General features: G+C 45.6%; 1 protein-coding gene across 1 annotated transcript in view; it reads right to left on the bottom strand.

Annotated features, from left to right (window-relative positions):
• LOC118377784 (fatty acyl-CoA reductase 1-like) overlaps positions 1-22,051 on the bottom strand; it is a 69,734-nt gene that overhangs the window by 33,406 nt on the left and 14,277 nt on the right. Inside the window, exon 2 of the mRNA XM_052492438.1 lies at positions 14,601-14,871. Within this exon, the coding sequence (XP_052348398.1) occupies positions 14,601-14,871 (271 nt within the window). The remainder of the gene's footprint in view (positions 1-14,600; positions 14,872-22,051) is intronic.

Here is a 22,051-nt window from a genome sequence, read left to right on the forward strand (position 1 = left end):
CAATTGGCCTGGACCCTTTACTGCCGACACGGAGCCCCGCCGATCCATCACGACTGGTCCGCCGACATAATCGTCCGAGGTGGTTTCAACAGGCTTTTTCGTTGCGACATCGCCAAAGATCCATCTGCTGGCCAAGGCCCGCAAGCTTTCTGAAACCCTGTGTCTCCAGCTCACCTAGCGTACTAGAGCACCTGTAGCATACTCCTGGGCTACAATTACCCGGGCCCACGACCGGTCTGTCGATGTCACCGCATGAAGAGGAATAAACAGACTCACCCCATCCCGACGTCCCCCAAAGGTTAGCTCTCTAGCCCTCGCTATCTCCCTGCTTGCTAATTCGGCCTGCTAACGGCTAGCTTGTCTAGCCCGGGCCTACGAACTGTTAGCTTGTTAGCACAGGCCTGCTAACCATCTGAATCACCGCATCCCAAACACTCTGAACCCATTTACTTTCTATCTCTCTTTGATTTTTATTTTGTTTATACCTTCCGGAAACCTGCCTCACCCACTGTGATACGGAATCGCTATTACTTTTAATTTTTATTTTATTTTTATGACACACTCAAGAACCTCCAGACGCTAACCAGCTAACTAGCTACAAGCTATTTAGTCATTGTTAGTTTTTTTTAAAAACCTGGATAACACTCGCCAGCCCAGCTTCCCTGCCCATCCACCGCTGCCCCCTGGACACTGATCTCTTGGCTACATAGCTGACGCACGCTGGACTGTCCATTAATCACGGTACCCCATTCTGCTTGTTTGTTTATCTGTCGGCCCAGTTGCCTAGTCAACGCCATTTTACCTGCTGTTTGTTGTGCTAGCTGATTAGCCTCGCCTACTGTTTTTAGCTAGCTTTCCCAATTCAACACCTGTGATTACTGTATGCCTCGCTGTATGTCTCTCTCAAATGTCAATATGCCTTGTATACTGTTGTTCAGGTTAGTTATCATTGTTTTAGATCACAATGGAGCCCCTAGATCCACTCTGCATACCCCTGTTACCTCCTTTGTCCCACCCCCACACATGCGGTGACCTCACCCATTACAACCAGCATGTCCAGAGATACAACCTCTCTCATCATCACCCAGTGCCTGGGCTTACCTCCGCTGTACCCGCACCCCGCAAATACCCCTGTCTGCGCATTATGCCCTGAATATATTCTACCATGCCCAGAAACCTGCTCCTCTTATCCTCTGCCCCCAACGCTCTAGGCGACCAGTTTTGATAGCCTTTAGCCGCACCCTCATACTACTCCTTCTCTGTTCCGCGGGTGATGTGGAGGTAAACCCAGGCCCTGCATGTCCCCAGGTACCCTAATTTGTTGACTTCTGTGATCGAAAAAGTCTTGGTTTTATGCATGTCAACATCAGAAGCCTCCTCCCTAAGTTTGTTTTACTCACTGCTTTAGCACACTCTGCTAACCCTGATGTCCTTGCCGTGTCTGAATCCTGGCTCAGGAAGGCCACCAAAAATTCAGAGATTTCCATACCCAACTATAACATCTTCCGTCAAGATAGAACTGCCAAAGGGGGCGGAGTCGCAGTCTACTGCAGAGATAGCCTGCAAAGTAATGTCATACTTTCCAGGTCCATACCCAAACAGTTTGAACTACTAATTTTGAAAATTACTCTCTCCAGAAACAAGTCTCTCACTGTTGCCGCCTGCTACCGACCCCCGTCAGCTCCCAGCTGCGCCCTGGACACCATTTGTGAATTGATCGCCCCCCATCTAGCTTCAGAGTTTGTTCTGTTAGGTGACCTAAACTGGGATATGCTTAACACCCCGGCAGTCCTACAATCTAAGCTAGATGCCCTCAATCTCACTCAAATCATCAAGGAACCCACCAGGTACAACCCTAACTCTGTAAACAAGGGCACCCTCATAGACGTCATCCTGACCAACTGGCCCTCCAAATATACCTCCGCTGTCTTCAACCAGGATCTCAGCGATCACTGCCTCATCACCTGTATCCGCCACGGAGCCGCAGTCAAACGACCACCCCTCATCACTGTCAAACGCTCCCTAAAACACTTCTGTGAGCAAGCAGGCCTTTCTAATCGACCTGGCCCGGGTATCCTGGAAGGACATTGACCTCATCCCGTCAGTTGAGGATGCATGGTCATTCTTTAAAAGTAACTTCCTCACCATTTTAGATAAGCATGCTCCGTTCAAAAAATGCAGAACCAAGAACAGATACAGCCCTTGGTTCACTCCAGAGCTGACTGCCCTCGACCAGCACAAAAACATCCTGTGGCGGACTGCAATAGCATCGAATAGCCCCGTGATATGCAACTGTTCAGGGAAGTCAGGAACCAATACACGCAGTCAGTCAGGAAAGCTAAGGCCAGCTTCTTCAGGCAGAAGTTTGCATCCTGTAGCTCCAACTCCAAAAAGTTCTGGGACACTGTGAAGTCCATGGAGAACAAGAGCACCTCCTCCCAGCTGCCCACTGCACTGAGGCTAGGAAACACTGTCTCCACCGATAAATCCATGATTATCGAAAACTTCAATAAGCACTTCTCAACGGCTGGCCATGCCTTCCGCCTGGCTACTCCAACCTCGGCCAACAGCTCCGCCCCCGTAGTTCCTCACCCAAGCCTCTCCAGGTTCTCCTTTACCCAAATCCAGATAGCAGATGTTCTGAAAGAGCTGCAAAACCTGGACCCGTACAAATCAGCTGGGCTTGACAATCTGGACCCGCTATTTCTGAAACTATCTGCCGCCATTGTCGCAACCCCTATTACCAGCCTGTTCAACCTCTCTTTCATATCGTCTGAGATCCCCAAGGATTGAAAGCTGCCGCAGTCATCCCCCTCTTCAAAGGGGGAGACACCCTGGACCCAAACTGCTATAGACCTATATCCATCCTGCCCTGCCTATCTAAGGTCTTCGAAAGCCAAGTCAACAAACAGGTCACTGACCATCTCGAATCCCACCGTACCTTCTCCGCTGTGCAATCTGGTTTCCGAGCCGGTCACGGGTGCACCTCAGCCACACTCAAGGTACTAAACGATATCATAACCGCCATCGATAAAAGACAGTACTGTGCAGCCGTCTTCATCGACCTCGCCAAGGCTTTCGACTCTGTCAATCACCATATTCTTATCGGCAGACTCAACAGCCTCGGTTTTTCGGATGACTGCCTTGCCTGGTTCACCAATTACTTTGCAGACAGAGTTCAGTGTGTCAAATCGGAGGGCATGCTGTCCGGTCCTCTGGCAGTCTCTATGGGGGTGCCACAGGGTTCAATTCTCGGGCCGACTCTTTTCTCTGTATATATCAATGATGTTGCTCTTGCTGCGGGCGATTCCCTGATCCACCTCTACGCAGACGACACCATTCTATATACTTTCGGCCCGTCATTGGACACTGTGCTATCAAACCTCCAAACGAGCTTCAATGCCATACAGCACTCCTTCCGTGGCCTCCAACTGCTCTTAAACGCGAGTAAAACCAAATGCATGCTTTTCAACCGATCGCTGCCTGCACCCGCATGCCCGACTAGCATCACCACCCTGGATGGTTCCGACCTTGAATATGTGGACATCTATAAGTACCTAGGTGTCTGGCTAGACTGCAAACTCTCCTTCCAGACTCACATCAAACATCTCCAATCAAAAATCAAATCAAGAGTCGGCTTTCTATTCCGCAACAAAGCCTCCTTCACTCACGCTGCCAAGCTTACCCTAGTAAAACTGACTATCCTACCGATCCTCGACTTCGGCGATGTCATCTACAAAATGGCTTCCAACACTCTACTCAGCAAACTGGATGCAGTCTATCACAGTGCCATCCGTTTTGTCACTAAAGCACCTTATACCACCCACCACTGCGACTTGTATGCTCTAGTCGGCTGGCCCTCACTACATATTCGTCGCCAGACCCACTGGCTCCAGGTCATCTACAAGTCCATGCTAGGTAAAGCTCCGCCTTATCTCAGTTCACTGGTCACGATGGCAACACCCATCCGTAGCACGCGCTCCAGCAGGTGTATCTCACTGATCATCCCTAAAGCCAACACCTCATTTGCCGCCTTTCGTTCCAGTACTCTGCTGCCTGTGACTGGAACGAATTGCAAAAATCGCTGAAGTTGGAGACTTTTATCTCCCTCACCAACTTCAAACATCAGCTATCCGAGCAGCTAACCGATCGCTGCAGCTGTACATAGTCTATAGGTAAATAGCTCACCCATTTTCACCTACCTCATTCCCATACTGTTTTTATACTGTTTTTATTTATTTACTTTTCTGCTCTTTTGCACACCAATATCTCTACCTGTACATGACCATCTGATCATTTATCACTCCAGTGTTAATCTGCAAAATTGTATTATTCGCCTACCTCCTCATGCCTTTTGCACACATTGTATATAGACTGCCCATTTTTTCTACTGTGTTATTGACTTGCTAATTGTTTACTCCATGTGTAACTCTGTTGTCTGTTCACACTGCTATGCTTTATCTTGGCCAGGTCGCAGTTGCAAATGAGAACTTGTTCTCAACTAGCCTACCTGGTTAAATAAAGGTGAAAATAAATAAAATCACTAAGAACTTTTTTGCCCCACTGTATGTCTCTTTCCACCTCCAGCTCTCCGGGTCTGGTTAAGGGGGTGTTGTTGTGCTGGATTGTTGTCTGTGTCTGTGGTGACTGGAGTGTAATCACCTGCTGTTCCAACTCCACCTGCCTTACCTCCCAGCTGGGTAAATGTGTCCTTCATTTCAATGAGGGAGTAGTAATTTGTGCTGGGACGTTGACTTTCCGCTGGGGGTGGTTCATCTGTGGGGTTATATAATGAAGAGTTCTGGTCTGACCTGCTTGGGGTGGGGGTATCTTTATCAAGGGAGAGCTTCTCCTGCTGGGCTAATTCTTTGATTAGGTGAAAGTCCAGCTGAAACTGTTTGGGGTTGCCCTGTACCATTACTGTTCCAGACTTATTGAGATTTATATTAGCTGACTCAGAGTCCTCGTTGTCTAGTATCCTGAGTTTCCACCCCTCGTTAACACCACCTCTCTTAACAGAGGGGTAGTGTGCTAATGTAGCACTGTGCCATGCCAGGGGACGGTTTGTGTGGAAGATGAGGTTGCTGATGTTCCCATTTTTATAATAGTCAGCAAAAAGTCTCTCTTGATTTTCCATAAGGAGCTTCATTTTGTGATCTTTTCTTGCCTTATCATTCTTTACATACACAAAGTACTGTATTTTAATTACCTCTGAACAGCGGGAGGGAGCTTCTAAGGCCTCTCCATTTGGTTGGAGCAGACCTTTCAACTCTCCTGCCATTGTTGGGCTAAAGGGCTTTGACACCTCTCACTTGACACGTCAGTGCAAAATTGAAATTGTATCAGGCTTGGCAGCCTTAATTTAGCATTAAGTCCTTATAAAGTAATGTAATGTATTTTTCTTCTTGGCTTTAAGAAATAAAATATAGCTCTCTCTCTCCCTCTGAAGGGAGTCGTGGGTGTGTGGAGTGCCTGCCGCCAGCCTCGCTGCCTCTCGTGCCACATGTCAACCAGACACAGATGAGGAGCGGCATGAAATGACTGGCACCGTGCCAAGCTGGCAGCCTAGGCCTCTCTGTCAAACTCCCTGTCTCTGGGCGGGTGTCAGGGCGGGTGTCTGGGCGGGTCTCTGGGCGGGTCCTGTGTGTAATGGTATAGCCATGTATCGGTGAGTGCTCTCTGATCATGCCAACCTGCCCCAGATGAGTCTATATGTGAAGAACTAGCTTACCTGGTTAAATAAAGGTGAAAAAGAAAAGCCTATGGGTCGTAAATCTCCAGACTCTCCTCCCGCTTCAACAGTGGCGCTTTGTGGACTTTCACAGAAACCCAACACTAATGGCCCCTTCCTTTCAGATAGCAACCCGAGCTGCCATGTTAAAACAGCTTCACTGACCATCCTGTAAATATAGCCATTCATTCACAGCCCCTTTAGAGATGTCAGGCAAAGCGAGAGAGAGAGATGTCCCTTGGAGCAAAGATATGGCAGGGAAAGAGAGAGTAGCAAGAGCGAGAAAAAGAGAGGGAAGGGAATAAAAGTTACAATGTGAATAACAGAAAGGAAGGTGTGTTTTGTGTGTGCTGTTGTCCCTAGGGAGGCTTGTATACAGCAGCATGATGAGATTGTATTGCTCATGCATGGTGGGAAGTGGTTGGATGTGATGGGGAGTGGAGTGTAGCTGACTGGGTGTCTCTATGCCAGGTGAGCCACAACTTCACAGGCGTGAAATAGAATCATGACAGAGCTGCAGCCTGGGACTCTTATTCATAGTCTGTCCTGCTTCATATACAGGCCCCCTGGTGGCTGAAGCAATCACATGTATGGCTCAGGATTGGCACAGAAATACACACACACACACACACACACACACACACACACACACACACACACACACACACACACACACACAGGCCAAAGAGGCTGTCTCTGCAGGTAGCCGGCTGGTAAGTGGTCAGATTGAACACAGTACACACCAAAGATATCCCTGGTCTCTTCTCCCGCTCCTGGTCGAACAGCTGTTAGTGTTTCAGCCAGGCTGGGTGGATGGATGGATGGAGGCTGGATAATTGGGTCTGCTCTGCGTTTGGCCCCCTCTCTGCTGATCACAAAGCCGGAAATATACAGTAGCTAGATGTCCCTATAAGTCTACAGTACAAAGGTAGAGCACTATAATATAGGGAATGGAGCTGTTTAAAGACATATCATGGCTTTAAGCCATTTTTATGTGTCTGTCTCAGTTTATTATCTCTGTTTAGTCTTTATATTCTCTGTAGTTGGCTCTTGGGGAGAGACATTGGAGTTGACTTCCAGGAACGATTCCCCTGGGAGAGAGCGACAGCATCCAGTTCCCGTACATACAACGGCTCCTCAAAGACCCGGGGGATTCTTCAGCGGTGCAGACCAGGGCATAGGTCACAAAAGCAAACAGAGGCGGAAGACAGAGCATTGCTGATCATCCAGTCCCAGCTGGAGGCTATCTAACGCTGTGCTCAACTCAATACAAGAGGATCAATACCAACAGGACAGTACAGTTTACTTTACGGTGACAGACAGCAATATTAGAATTTGCGCTCGGCAGTCAGCATACCGATGGCATGACATTCCACTTCTGAGACAGTGACCTCATGGCGAGCCATGGCAAATTCCATTATCCCTCTAGAACAAACCAAATGGAACTCAGGACTACTTTGTAATGAGTGATACGAATCCATGTGGTCACTGGAAACCACCGACAGGGACAGACCTAACTCCATGCTTTAATGATCAAGCAAATGTAAAGCTCATGCTAACTGCATCTTCTCCTCAGTGGCTGTACCGTTGTAACCCCTAGGGGTTAGGGAAGGTGACAGAGGGATGTGGAGAGGGTTGTGGCCCCCGACAGCCGGCCCTGGTCCAGAGGGGTGTTCGGCCGAGCGGAATCCCGGAACTCGGGTCGGAGCGCTACTGTCGTCAATCCATCGATTACAGAGGAAACCAAGCTGACAGCACCCCCACGCTCCAACGAGCACAGAGACACACACTGCATCATGGCAAGAAAAACACACACACTTCAACAAAAAGTGTCCACTCACAGTTCATCAAAGGGAGGAACACGGTGAGGCTGGGTAATCTTGATGAACACGATATCCTCTGTGATATAGAGAAGACTTATCTTATCGATCCTGACATCAAAACCTGGAGCCTCTCAGAACCTCTGACTCCTTTAGAGGAAATGAAAATGGACCTTTCTCATCCCAGGCAAATCAATAGCATGCACGTAATGTACACCCACCCAAACCCACTCACACACACACATACCAAGGGCTAAGTCATTACACATGAACAAGTCAACTCTGACCCCCAAGCATACCATACTTTCATATTTCACAGCGACACTCTCTCTCTCTTTTCCTCTCGCTGTTTAAGCTCCATCCATCAACCACAAGTCCAAGACTGGAGAGCAGTAGGTGATCAATGGCTGTGCAGGTCTGAAGAGATGTCCTTAGGGCTCTGTCTACTGCCTCCTCCAGGTCATTCATGTAGGGCGTCTATTAGAGTTGGAGACGTTGTGATTTGGTGTGCACCAAGGCACCGTTCTAGCATCGCTACTTTTTGACCTCAACATGCGGTCACACAAAAAGGTCATCAATCATGCAGAAAGACCATCACATTGGATCAGCTAAATGCCTTGTCTAATACACAAACAACTATCTAGATGTGGAAAGGGCAAGGCGCTTGGCAGACTCTTTATCCCTATGGGGACACCAGTGTGGGTTGCTATGGTCCCCATTAGGATAAGAGCCACCACTGAGCATTTGCTACATGCATGTCTGCCCTACCCTGAGGGCCCTCCTGGCACTGTTCAATGTGCTAATTTGTTTCACAAACCAAGTTAATGTGTGGCCTAATTATATGCAAAACATTATCTCTCTCTCTCTCTCCCCCAAGGGAGTCGTGGGTGTGTGGAGTGCCTGCCGCCAGCCTCGCTGCCCCTCGTGCCACATATCAACCAGACAAAGATGAGGAGCGGTGAAATGACTGTCACCGTGCCAAGCTGGCAGCCTAGGCCTCTCTGTCAAACTCCCTGTCTCTGGGCGGGTCTCTGGGCGGGACCTGTGTGTAATGGTATAGCCCTGTGTGGGTGAGGGCTGTCTGAACTGTTAAATCCACCATTTCAACAGAGCTCTACAGGGCCTTGTAATATACCTTGACGTATTTAAATGTAATTCCACTCAGTAAACAACACACCATATGTCATTGGACCTAGTTCAATAACACCAGCAGCAGTGCTAGCCATGGACCCGTTTTACAGCCATAACCCTCCAACAGTTATGTCGTGTCTGTGTTAAAGGTTTTACCCACAGTGAGAGCTGCCATTTATCAATGCAGGGAGACCGGTACAAGGCTATAAGAAACACCAAGCTCCCTCTTAGGGAAGAAAGCAATCAGGCATGAATATTAGTCGCAAAAAAAGAGGAAATTGATAATGCAATGTATCCGTGGGGGACCCATGAATATCCACGACCACGAGCAGGTACCACTGCAGTGTGTAGATACCGTGTGTAGTGTGTAGTGTGCAATACCAGAGAGGATTATAGTACCAGCCACTGTCACCACTGGTTTACCACAGAGCACTGAAACAGAGGAATCCACAAAGGCAGACATTTCTAAATACATTATGGACGTAGTTGCAGCCGTAATCTAAACTGAGGTTTTGTTTCTACTGGAAAACATGTGACCTCGTCCCAAAGCTCAATTGCAACCGCATATAGAAAGCCAGCTGGGGATAAAATGACTGACATTGAATTCAGTGAGGCAGGAAAGCTTTAGGCTATTTCAGTTATAGAGTGCCCTAAAATACTAATTGTCATCGTCAGTTTCTGTAAAAGTGTGTAAAACATCTAGGTGGAGTAGTTGCCTAATATGGAAATCTTAATATAGGCTGAGTGCCAAGTTTGTAAGCTTTGTGGATTTTATATTGCCTGGCCAACATGCCTTGCTTACAATTTTACAACTCAGTTTTTCATCATATCATAGAAATGATTCATATGTGTAAATGGCTGGTGCATCTTAAAGGAGCCGAGGGATTATTAACACATCATTGGTCAGCTTTCCTCCACCTCTAGTTTCCCCTGACCACAGAACCTGACCTGGACAACTCCTGGTCCTAATGGGGACTGGATGTGGTTGTACAATAAACTTTAGATGACTAGCTAGTCTGGTAGTCCACATGGCATTATTTTATAGTACGAAGAATACAATTGAACAAAGCTGAATAAAATAGAAAGGATATTTTCTCCAAAGGATTTTGAGCGGTTAACAAAGAAATAGGTACTTTATACCTATAGACAGACGCATCCGGGACATAACTGCACACATCCTTATCCAATTCCCAGGTGCATATTAAAGATATAAGAAGAACTGTCCACATGTACTTTTCGTCAGCCAACATGAGTAGGCCTAACGAACAGCATAAACACTAATCAATCTACTATCCCCCATAGTACAAAAGTTGACCTATTCTATTCTGTGCGAGAAATAAACATTCCAAACATAGTCTGGGACAGATGCGATAGAACCCAAATTAATACAACCACTAGCATCAAAAAAAATATTTTTTTTACGCAATGAGGCTGACGCAACAGATCAGAACGTTTAGCTTAAAATGTTAATAAACCATTAGGCAATTTCTTCACTTCATAAGCACAGCAATGCGCACACGGCAGTAGGCTTTAAGCGAGAATGTTCCATTAGCGGGAAAACACCATTATCAAAAGTTGCCACAAATGAGATTATGCAGGTAATGCTTTTATTATAAAGGTGAATTTTTATGGAGAAAATGATCTTCCCCAAACTAGAAACTCACGTGCTGCATACATGATGTATGCCAGTTAAGCTCCACACCCGTTGTAAAGCAGGTGTAATGTGCTTCATTTGAAGAAGTTATTTGGCCACTTTAATTGTGATTACAAACCTTATCAAAACATTTAGACCTATGGGCTAAACATTTACATTTACATTTAAGTCATTTAGCAGACGCTCTTATCCAGAGCGACTTACAAATTGGACTACATGAGGTGTGCGACTATGATTCTAAAAAGTAATTTCAAAAAAGGCATGGTTTCTTATGCTGGCCATCATTCACATGTGATAATATATAATTCACAAGTGATAGGCTAATATTGTCACCCAGCAGACTATTCTTGATCTAATCTTGCCTTTATATATACACTAAATAATATATGTGTGAAATGAGTTTTGATTTAGAATGGACCATTATCATGCACCCTGTCTCAAAACAGTGGTAGGGGGAAAAAGACATGTCATCTCTGCACTTAAATAACGAATGAAGGAGGCTTTTCCCATGGTTCCTTTTCATGCCAGCCAGGTGGGCTCTACCCCTGTTGTAAAGAGAAGCAATGTGCTTAATATTAGGAACGTTGAGAAATAAATCCAGGAGGCCTAGCCTATAGAAAGGGACAAAAGAAGAATCTATTGTCCCTCGAATCTCTCTGTTTTCTCGCATAATTGTATAGACTCTAGAAATGTTGCAGCAACAGGAGCTCGTGGGCTCTCATGAAGTGCTTGATTAGATTTTTTAAAATCACATTTGCATTGATGTCAGAGTGATTAGAGAGACAAAAGAGTGCAGAGTACCAGGCAGTTAACAAGTTTACTATGACCAGCAGCAGCATCAGAGCCTAATTAGCGTGACTAAACGGCTGTCACGTGGAATTTGACTGACTTCATGACACGTGACGGTGACTGCAACATCAGTGTTGTATTTTGAGACAGGCTTGAATAAGCCAAGTAGCCAATAGGCAGAGGGTTGCATCATTTGTCTGATTCTCTGTAATAATGGTATGGGGAAAATAATGCATTTGATTTTGTAAAATGGGTTCTTGCATCAAACAACACACCAACATTTTCAGTCACCTCCTTGTCTGAAGGACAAGTGGATAAACAGTTTAACATTTTTTTAAGAACAAGTTCGTATTTACAATAACGCCTACCCTGGACAACGCTGGGTCAATTATACACGGACCTATTGGAATCTCAATCACAATTGATGTGATACAGCCTGGATTCATACCAGGTACTGCAGTGACACCTCTTGTACTGAGATGCAGTGTCGTAGACCACTGCACCACTCGGGAGCCCGGTTTAACTTCAGGCCCTGCATGTTTTTATCAAAAGTCACATGGAATGTAGGCCTACATTGAACACCATACATTGGCTGCTACTCTAGGCTGAATGACAGAACAGCTATTTCCATGTTAAAATGTTATGGGATGCATTTTCTCCATTGTTTTTGATGGTAGGCCACTCTGGTAGTCCTACATTATGATCAAATAGCCACAGTAGTCTACCTGGCTACTGTTAAAACAAACTTAAAGTGGGTACAGCCTCAGTGTTCACAGTAAACACGAGCTGGAAGTTACACAGAATTTTCACAGTGTTCAAGTTTGCTCTCAGCTGAACTGAAATTTGCTCAGTGCCGAAAACAATTAGATGGAACATTGCTCCAGGCATGTCCCAACAGACAGACCTGGCTGGCACTGTGGGATGAGATTAAAACAGGAAAAGCACATAGCCTACACTACAACCACAGGCTTTTTCTAAGAAATATACATCCATCTGGCTGTGGTCAGGTGTGGTGAGAGAGAGTGAGAGAGAGAAAGAGACAGAGAGTGAGAGAGAGAAAGAGAGAGAGAGAAAGAGACAGAGAGAGAGACAGAGAGAGAGAGACAGAGAGAGAGAGAGCAAGAGAGTCAGAGTCAGAGATATGCTATACAGCTATAGCTGCCCTAAATGTGTGTGTAATACAGTGATCTCACCACAGTGATCAGGGTCGGTCAGGGAGACAAAATGAAAGGCCAAATGTAATTAATCTCTCTTTTTCTCACACACACACACACACACACACACACACACACACACACACACACACACACACACACACACACACACACACACACACACACACACACACACACACACACACACACACACACACACACAAAGGGGGAAGCGGATACCTAGTCAGTTGCACAACTTGATGCATTCAACCGAAATGTGTCTTCCACATTTAACCCAACCCTTCTGAATCAGAGAGGGGCTGCTTTAATCCACATCATCAGTGCCCGGGGAACAGTTGTTGTGGGGCTTAACTGTCTTGCTCAAGGGCAGAAGACACAGTATATCACCACACCCTTGCTTCCCCACTGCCCCGTCAGTCACACAATGTACCCTTCATTCAGAGCAAGACAAGAGGAGGACAAAGAGAGAGATGACTGTTCTTTACCAAAACAAGAACAACACAACAGTTGTTCAGTAGAGGCCTGGTTCAACACCCTCCATGCCCTCCTCCTCCCCTCTGATAACTGAGTACAAGTTTGAACAAATATGGAGAACCAACAATCAGTTACATTTCCACATCCACTAGACTGTTTGATAAGAGAGGTGTGGTAATAGCGGAGGTATGGTGTTAAACAGGAGAACAGAAGGTGGGCAGTGGGGGACAGTTCTGGGATGCAGTACACCAGGGCAGCTGTTCTGTTCTAGCCCTCCCCTTGGTGAGATCCAGATGACTGCTGGAGTCAGCAACTAATAAGGGACGGACGGACAGGTGTACCATTCAGCATCCCTCCACAGATTACATGAAGCCATCTAGGTTCCACCAACCACATCCCACCAAACTAAAGACCACTCCTCTTCCACTGACCAATTCTCAATACTGTCATTCAGAACATATTGGCCAGGTCATCACCCACTCAGACCCAAGACCAGTCAGCAGAATTCCAGCAGATTCCCCTTCTTTCCTTTCTAGCGTTCCAGCATACCCCACACAGATCTGCACCCTGACTCTAGAACACGCTGGGCTAAAGCTCTTATTCAGCTCTAAATAAAGTTATTCTATGTGTTTCAGCTCTAAATAAGGTTATTCTATGTTTAGAATATAAGAGAATAGCAGCCTATTAGTGGGAGAAGGCATGCAAAAAAGCCTCAACTAAGGCACCCTTACCCCTTATGCATATCTATCACACGCTACAGTACATCCAATGCCCTGCAATTCATAGAACTCAACTAACCAGACAACAGATAATTTCTAGGCCTATTCTTTAATTGTCAAGACATATCAGGAGTGAGTCAATTCAATCAGATGTCTATCTGGATGTCCTTTTCCAGGCCACAGCAGCTCTGCCTGATAACACGCTTTTAACGAAGCCCACAGAGACGCTCGGTTTGGCTGTTACCTAGCAACAAGTGTTCTGAGTGACATTCAATATCCATACAGCAAGAAAGGCGGCTGGAACAGGCAGAGAGCATTCATCCTATAGAATCCTTGTTTGTAAAGAAAAACCTCTGTCTTAGACGGATAATACAGAGACTGTAAACACGGCACCCAGAATCTCAAGTGCGCGCTGTTGTTAAGACTGTCACGAGAGACGACGCAGACTGCAACATGAATAACAATCGGAGGGAAATGCTTTATACAGCCGGAGTTAAACACATTCCTTTGAATGGTCTGATTTCATAAGGATAGATATGGCAGCCAGTTGGTTTCTTTATTATCTCCTTCCTCACTGTCTTGTTTGGCTGACTAGTGTTGTCAACTGCGTTTGATGAACACCAAGTTGTTATCCTATCTCTGGTGTGTTTGAATCCTCACTCACTCACTCACTCACTCACTCACTCACTCACTCACTCACTCACTCACTCACTCACTCAACTGGTGCCTCTATTGTTGACAGAGTTAATTATGTGTGTGTTTTCAGTTAGAGTGCAATAACAACACCAGTAGCAGCAGAGTAAAACAGAGCTGGTGCTTCAGCATGCATTTGTGAACACGTCAATACTCTCCCTTTCTCACTCACAACATCACGTAATGTTTCAATAAACACAAAGCTGCAAGAATACAAAACACCTAAGCCAATCAACCTGCATGTGGCACAAAGCCAACAGGAAATAGATTAATTATACAATTTGCCTTCACTTCTGATCAGTGCAGCTCAATAGGATGACATCATGAGAAGGAACTTCTTTAGACTAGATTCACCCCCTGGTATAGTGTACTATAGCCTAGTAGTGTATTAATCCATCGAGTAGTGCCCCTCACCTTGCACTTCATCATGTCGCTGACCCGTTCCTGCATGGACTGTCCAGCCTTGGGTCTGACCAGGAGGTAGAGGGTTTGGACCTCTGGACAGGACCGCAGCAGTTTCTCCACCAGCACCTTGCCCATGAAGCCCGTGGCGCCAGTGATCAGCACATTCTTGCCTGCGTAGTAGTCAGCGATTGACACCATGCTACCATCAGCCCCTGTCTCTTCTCCTGTCTTTCCCATCTGTGTAGCTCGTCCCGTACCCCCAGCCTTCACAAGGCAGCTCCTAGAGAGAAAGGGAGAGGGAATGAGAGAGAGAAGAAACGATAGGAGACAATTAGCTGAGGCTGAGAGAAAATTAGAACCACACTACACTCTGTTCAGACTCAGAGTCTTTTTACATGAGCCAACACTCATTACACTTGACATAACCTACAGTATGTATTGTGTATGTATTAATGCTGAGTATTAGGTGACAGACCTGAAGAGAGAAGTATAAAGCTGGGACTCACTGGGTGCTGGGAGTCACTTTGTCAATGACACGGTAAGTGGGGAGGACAGGAAGGTCACAGACACACACAAGCATGTCTGTGATGTTATTGCGGATATAGCGAAATTGTCACACCCTGATCTGTTTCACCTGTCTTTGTGCTTGTCTCCACCCTCCTCCAGACATCGCGCATCTTCCCCATTAAGAATGAGGTTTTGGGATAAACGCCCGAAAAATAAGGTCTGAGGTTAAAACAGGTTAAGTGTCACGCCCTGGCCTTAGTATTTTGTGTTTTCTTTATTATTTTGGTCAGGCCAGGCTGTGACATGGGTGATTTATGTGTCTTGTCTTGTCTAGGGGTTTATTAGATTTATGGGGTTGTGTTTAGTAGAGTTGTCTAGGAAAGTCTATGGTTGCCTGGAGTGGTTCTGAATCAGAGTCAGGTGTTTATCGTTGTCTCTGATTGGGAACCATATTTAGGCAGCCATATTCTTTGGGTATTTTGTGGGTGATTGTTCCTGTCTGTGTTTTGCACCAGTTAGGACTGTTTCGGGTTTTCATGTTTCTTGTTTTGTAGTTTATTCATGTATAGTTTCTTTATTAAAGAACCATGAATTATAACCACGCTGCATTTTGGTCCTCCTCTCTTTCACCAGAAGAAAACTGTAACATTAAGGAGATTTAGTCATTTTAGTTTCATACCTTAATGAACTATGAAGCTTTGTGATTGTTTTGATTACATAAATGCTTCAAAATTCACAAAAACGGTCTTTAGCTGATTATGTCATAGAACAAAAAGAATAAGATCATTTAAGTCTGTGTTTACCACAGACCTTAATTTGGGAGTTTATCCAAAACCCCCATTCATTTCCACATAGGCTTTGGCCATCAAGCCAAGTTAATCTCTATAACTATTGCTCTCAATGCCTTCACTCCTACTGTACTTAACACCTTTACCAGCATGAGATATGAGATGAACAACATCGCAGCATGAGACACACATCTGTGACTGCTGCAGGCTAGGGTGGGGTGTGTGTACACGGGTGGCTTGGTCTGTTATAGAGCATGATGTGTTTGAAGAGTCTCATCCCACATTCTATGCCAAGCATAGCACATACCCACACACACACTGCTGTGCTCGGGTGGATGAAATTATGTTGAATTTCATATTTGACTTGGCATATTATATTTGACCTTATTTCAATGCTGATGGTAAAATGCTATGGTTTAAATGTGTATTATTGATATCGTGAATTTGGCATCCTATTTTTAGGGTTAATGGTTGTTACTTCTAAAGATCCAATCAACCATGGGCCAATGATAGTATACCTAGCTTCCCGTTGAAATGATGGTGTCCTTTGGGCAAATCAGATATCAATGTAGCCTACATAAACCCAACCGCACACCAAATGTACTTTCAAATCCAGCCTGCGTTAGATAAGTTAGAGGAGTTACTTTCAACTATTCAATGTGATTCTATTCAACACATCACATGCCTCTCCAAAGCGGATGACAACTTCCTGTCTTCCTGGCCTGGCCTCAGTCAACCAGCCTGCAAAACTGGTGTCCTATCAGCCTTGTAAACGATGACCGTCAAATACTGGCACAAAGATTGGTCAGTGTTTAGTGGGGCCAGCCAACCAAACATGATAAGTGTTCAAGCTAGAGAAGCCATATGTGGGTTCTCTGTATCCTTCTCCATCTTTTGTCCTGGTCTTTGGGCCACAGGTTTCCAACAGTGTTACTGAAGTACCAGAACCACATCCCCAAAGCAATGATCAAGATAACAGAGAAAACATATAGAAAAACCTTCCTCCCTCCGTCAAACACACAACTCTGACCATAACCTCTCTCCCCCACAGTGGCCTCTTTAAACGCCCTTCCAAACGGGGGTCATGGTAAAGATCCCTCCACTGATGTCATTCCGGCTCTACGCTCCAGTAAATCGCAGAGATTCTTCGGGAGACTAAAGGACCAGGGGGGAGGAGCTGGAGGTCGCTATGGATTTGCTCCTCACAATGAATGCACACACACACACACACACACACACACACACACCCACCAGCGGTCCAGCCAGGGCATTCCATCCAGGTCACAGCCTTCAGCCGCTCGCTCCTCTTCTCCCCATCAAGAAGTAGATTGGAGTGGGAGAGTGAAGGAGCTGATAGGAATAGCCTCACTAACACTCACACAGTATGGAACTATGGTTTATCTATGATCTGTAGACCACTATACTCTCTGTGACTGCTTACAGTAGTTTGGGTCTATAGGGAGAGACTGGTTCTCCTGCCTTCACTAAACGTCAGCTATGGTATGTCCTTCACCAAGAGGATGGACACTGACACCTGCTGCAGTAGAGTCCCAGTCTTAACACATGGGGCTGGGGGCAGAGGGGAGCTGTCAATCACAGACATGCAGCTTGGAGCGAGGGAAGGTGAGGTTGATCCTGGCTCAGGATAAATCCCCAAACCATTTATCTGGTCGATAATGTGTATGATCGAGACTTAGAGGACTCAGCCAAAGTAAGGCTCTGGAGATGTCAATCTCTATTAACTTGATCCTAACTGCTCTGTCACTAAATGACAATATCATCACATTCCCTGTTTTGTAACCATGAAAGATAGGTCAACTACTTGTTTGCTGATAAGTGCAGAGTCTTCTTGACAAAGAACCATGTAGCCTCAGAAAGTCATTTAAAGACAGTTCCATAATGATGTTGAGAGACTTTTCTGCTACCAAAGTTACAGCACAAATCCTCCTCCACTGCAGGATTTTCTAGTCAGGCATCCAGCTACTTGCTGTTTCAGCTAATTCCAGACGTTTCCTTCGAGCGAGTGCTTTTCTGTGTTTTATCTTGGCAGCTCCTCTCACCAGGAGGTCTGTGCTTGTTTTTGGAAGACAGCTGTTGGACTCACGGCGTTGCTCAGCGGTACTCTGCCACAGAGGGCCTTACAGCCTTTAAGCACATCAATCTGCCATTGGTCGGTCAGTAGAGTGGAGTCTTGGAAACCCAAACACACACTACAGCCTCACTTGCTGCCTGTCGTCTGTGAAATGAACACAGACAGAAGCCAGCTCAACAGAGAACAGAGAAAGCATCAGAAAGAGGAACACTGTGACTGACAATAATTAAGGCGACTTTAGTCTACTAAGAACGGGCAGTGCCCAACATCACAAAAGAGAAGTCAGCAGCCTTTTTCACAAAACAGCCACTCTGCCCTGAGAACCCAGGCCTTGGAGGCTGCTCAACCAAAGAGCACCACCCACAACAGTAAACACAGCCACTCTGCCCTGAGAACCCGGGCCTTGGAGGCTGCTCAACCAAAGAGCACCACCCACAACAGTAAACACAGCCACTCTGCCCTGAGAACCCGGGCCTTGGAGGCTGCTCAAACAAAGAGCACCACCCACAACAGTAAACACAGCCGCGACAACCACTTAGGTTTCAGGCAGCAGCAGGCACCGGCTGCCAACAGCCCTAGCTCATCCAACAACCTGGCATTGTGCACTCCCTGGAACCCGGGCAGTACATAGGAGCCGTGCCCTACTTAGGAGCCCAACTATTCCACAGTCGCAGACTGTCAGTCTGCCTGTCTGTTGTTGGAGATTAAGATGGATGACATTGATGATGAACGAGGATTACTGTTTTCATGAGGCACAACGTTTACTGGGAAGGATGAGTAGGGTACAGCCTTGTGAATGAGGGCTGGCATTTACAATGCTGCTTTCCTTCGTTTTGCAGGCCTACTGGTTTGGCCAAAAGAGGAAATGAGTTCTCCCTTTCTCTGTGTTGCTATACGGTGCTCTTTGGCCTGAGGGGGTGGATGATGGAGAAATATACTGATCATTAGATTAAAGCAGTGATTAACGTTTCAACAAATTACACCTTAAAGAAAAAAAGATGGATGAACATAATATCCCTGTGGTTTAGCCTGTGTATGACTAGAGGGAATAGAAGGTACATGGGAACGCTAACAAGCAAACTAAGAAGCACAATAATTGGTTTTCAGCCCAGGACCCACATCAACTTCAAGATGGTGGAAATTCAGTGGACCGCCAACAGGTTAGACTGACATTCCCTGACAATCCACTGCTGGTCATTCACTATTCCCAGGAGACACAACAGTGTCAGTAAACCAGACACAACCCTCCACTGTTACTGAAGCATCCATGTCAAGGGCCTTTCTCAATGATGCATCATCCTTACATGTAACCGCAGCCTCTACTTCCTGCTATCTAGGTCATAATACAGTAAACAAACCTCACTTTAAGGTGTGTGCTTCCACAAAGCCTTTCAACAATAAGTGACAGTCAAGGGCTCTCGTTGGAAATGGCATTATATTATTTACCCCACAAAAACATTCTGTCAGGACTTTTACCTGCTTTGTTTTTCGCTGCCTTGCATGTGTGGGCATTTAATTGCCAAAATAGTTCGATTTAATTGCATTAGCTGTGCAAAATGCATAAGATCTTTCTTTTATAAGCCTATAAGTGATTAATGTAATGTAATAATGCATTTCATTTAGTAATTTCCTTTCTAGTTTTCCATAAACTCTAGATACACAGTAAACCTGGGCAATGGAGACGGTTGTTACTTTATGACGTCACATTTCCAGTATGGTGCTTGGCCCATAGACTCTCACTTTGCTGTTTCCACAAGCCCACTGTCAGATTCAGGTGTCCTCTATGGAACTCATGCACTGGTAGATTGAATGTGTGTATATCGTTACGTTATCTGTGATCTAAAGGATTCTGTAATTACACTACCCCTGACAGTGAGTGACAGAGGCTGGGTACATGGTGTCTATTTGCCTTTGGTCCAGACCCAGACCTGGCCTCTGCTCACTGTACTGCATCACCCTGGTCTGGGTCAGACAGGCCAGGCACAGGATATCATGGCACCTTGGCATCAGTCCAAAGCTCCTATATGGTGAGTGACAGCTACCACAGCTTCCTTGCTCAATAGCCAATAAGATCCAGGATATCTGTGTCCATTCTAAAGACTACCCACCTAACATGTGTGGGCATAACGTTTAGGGTTTAATCATGTTAAAATATTGAATATAACAGTAATAATACAGAATAAATACAGTGAAATAAAAGTCTATATGTTCACGTATTTCAGTAATGGACACATCCACTCAAATCACATGACATTTTAAAAGCCACACAGACCAAAGTATGTGATCCCATGAAAACACACACACACACACACACACACACACTGGTAGTCCTGTTCACACACACATACACAAAATGTCTATGACATAAAAAAAAACACAAAACCCCCACATGTATTTTACAGGCATTACATAGTTAAACCATGCTGCAGCAAACACAGGAATAGTCTCGGTCCTACATCACATCAGGAAGAGGGGAGTCAGCAGTAGAACATCTTGCTGTGTGTAATAACTAGTTTGAGCAGTCATTACCAAGGTGTTGGCGGCCCAGTCCCACCTGTCCCTAGGCTGCCACACAGAGACAAGGTGCTGATGGGAACAGGCCCTAATTCACACCAAAGACTCATTACGAAGATGGTGAACAGTTAGCATGTCACACGAGGAGGCCAGGCTAACAGGGGGCTGCTTAGTTAGAACCCATTCATCACAGGCTGGGACTGTTTTTTAAAATGTTTTCCTTTATTTAACGAGGTGAAGTCAGTTAAGAACAAATTCTTATTTTCAATGACGGCCTAGGAACAGTGGGTTAACTGCCTGTTCAGGGGCAGAACGACAGATTTGTCTGTAGGCCAGTGACTCAATCCCCTAATGTGGACTAGGATTGTGGTCAGGAAAAACTCCCGCTTTCTACTTTCAACCCTCTATTTCCATTTGACCTCTTGCCTAGTTAAATAAATCAAAATCAAAAAAAAGATTTGGTACCTGGTAACTTGACCAGGAAAAACTCCTGGTCTTATCATGCTATAGTCACAATGTAAGACCAAAAGTTGGAGTACATCCAGACAACTTGCCAATGACACCCAATGTTCATTAATTATAGACCGTGCTGGCTGCAAACAAGGCCCCTTCATCATTTAGTGTGTAGTTGTACATTGATGCGTAGCTGTGTGCATGTCCATTTCCCTCCATCTCCTGTTCACTGTAATGTGACTCTCCACTCAATGCTTGATTAAACTAATCAATCTGCCTGGGCCACGACTCCTCACTTCAGGCTGGTCTCATCATTACTCAGGACCTGTCACTCAAGTCAAGGCTGGAAATAGACTTCACTTTCATGCATCCTTCGTGTCAATAGTAGAAATCTATCAGGTAGGTTTGTTTACAGTATTATAACCTTGATAGCAGGAAGTAGAGGCTGCAGTTACATGTAAGGATGATGCATCATTGAGAAAGGCCCTTGACATGGATGCTTCAGTAACAGCGGAGGTTTGTGTCTGGTTTACTGACACTCTTGTGTCTCCTGGGAATAGTGAATGACCAGCAGTGGATTGTCAGGGAATGTCAGTCTAACCTGTTGGCGGTCCACTGAATTTCCACCATCTTGAAGTTGATGTGGGTCCTGGGCTGAAAACCAACCCTATATTACAGGCATCAGTTGACAGGGAGAAATGGAATAAGTGCATCAGTCACCCCAGATCTAAAAGGACTTGATTTGAAGCTCCTGCAGTGATGCAGGCAACATTGAGAAGTCGGTGGTTATGGCTGCAACGATATGCCCTTTTCCACAAGAAAACTCTTAGCTCTAGTTGGGAGGCTTCAGGTGGTAAAAAGCAGGAAGGAGGGTAGGTTAGATCAGGAACAGGCAACTCCAGTCCGAGGGGACCGGAGAGGTTTCACTCTATTACCTCATCCATAGCAAACACAGCTCATTAAACACATTGCATTCTAAACTGAAGATCATGATTAGTTGATTATTGGAGTCAGGTGTGTTAGCTGAGGAAAGTGTGACACCAATTAGTCCCGGAGGACTGGAGTTTCCCAGGCCTGGGCTAGATTATTAAGACACAGAAAAATGA

The sequence above is a fragment of the Oncorhynchus keta genome, chromosome 33 (assembly GCF_023373465.1).
Source record: "Oncorhynchus keta strain PuntledgeMale-10-30-2019 chromosome 33, Oket_V2, whole genome shotgun sequence".
Taxonomy (NCBI): Eukaryota; Metazoa; Chordata; class Actinopteri; order Salmoniformes; family Salmonidae; genus Oncorhynchus; species Oncorhynchus keta.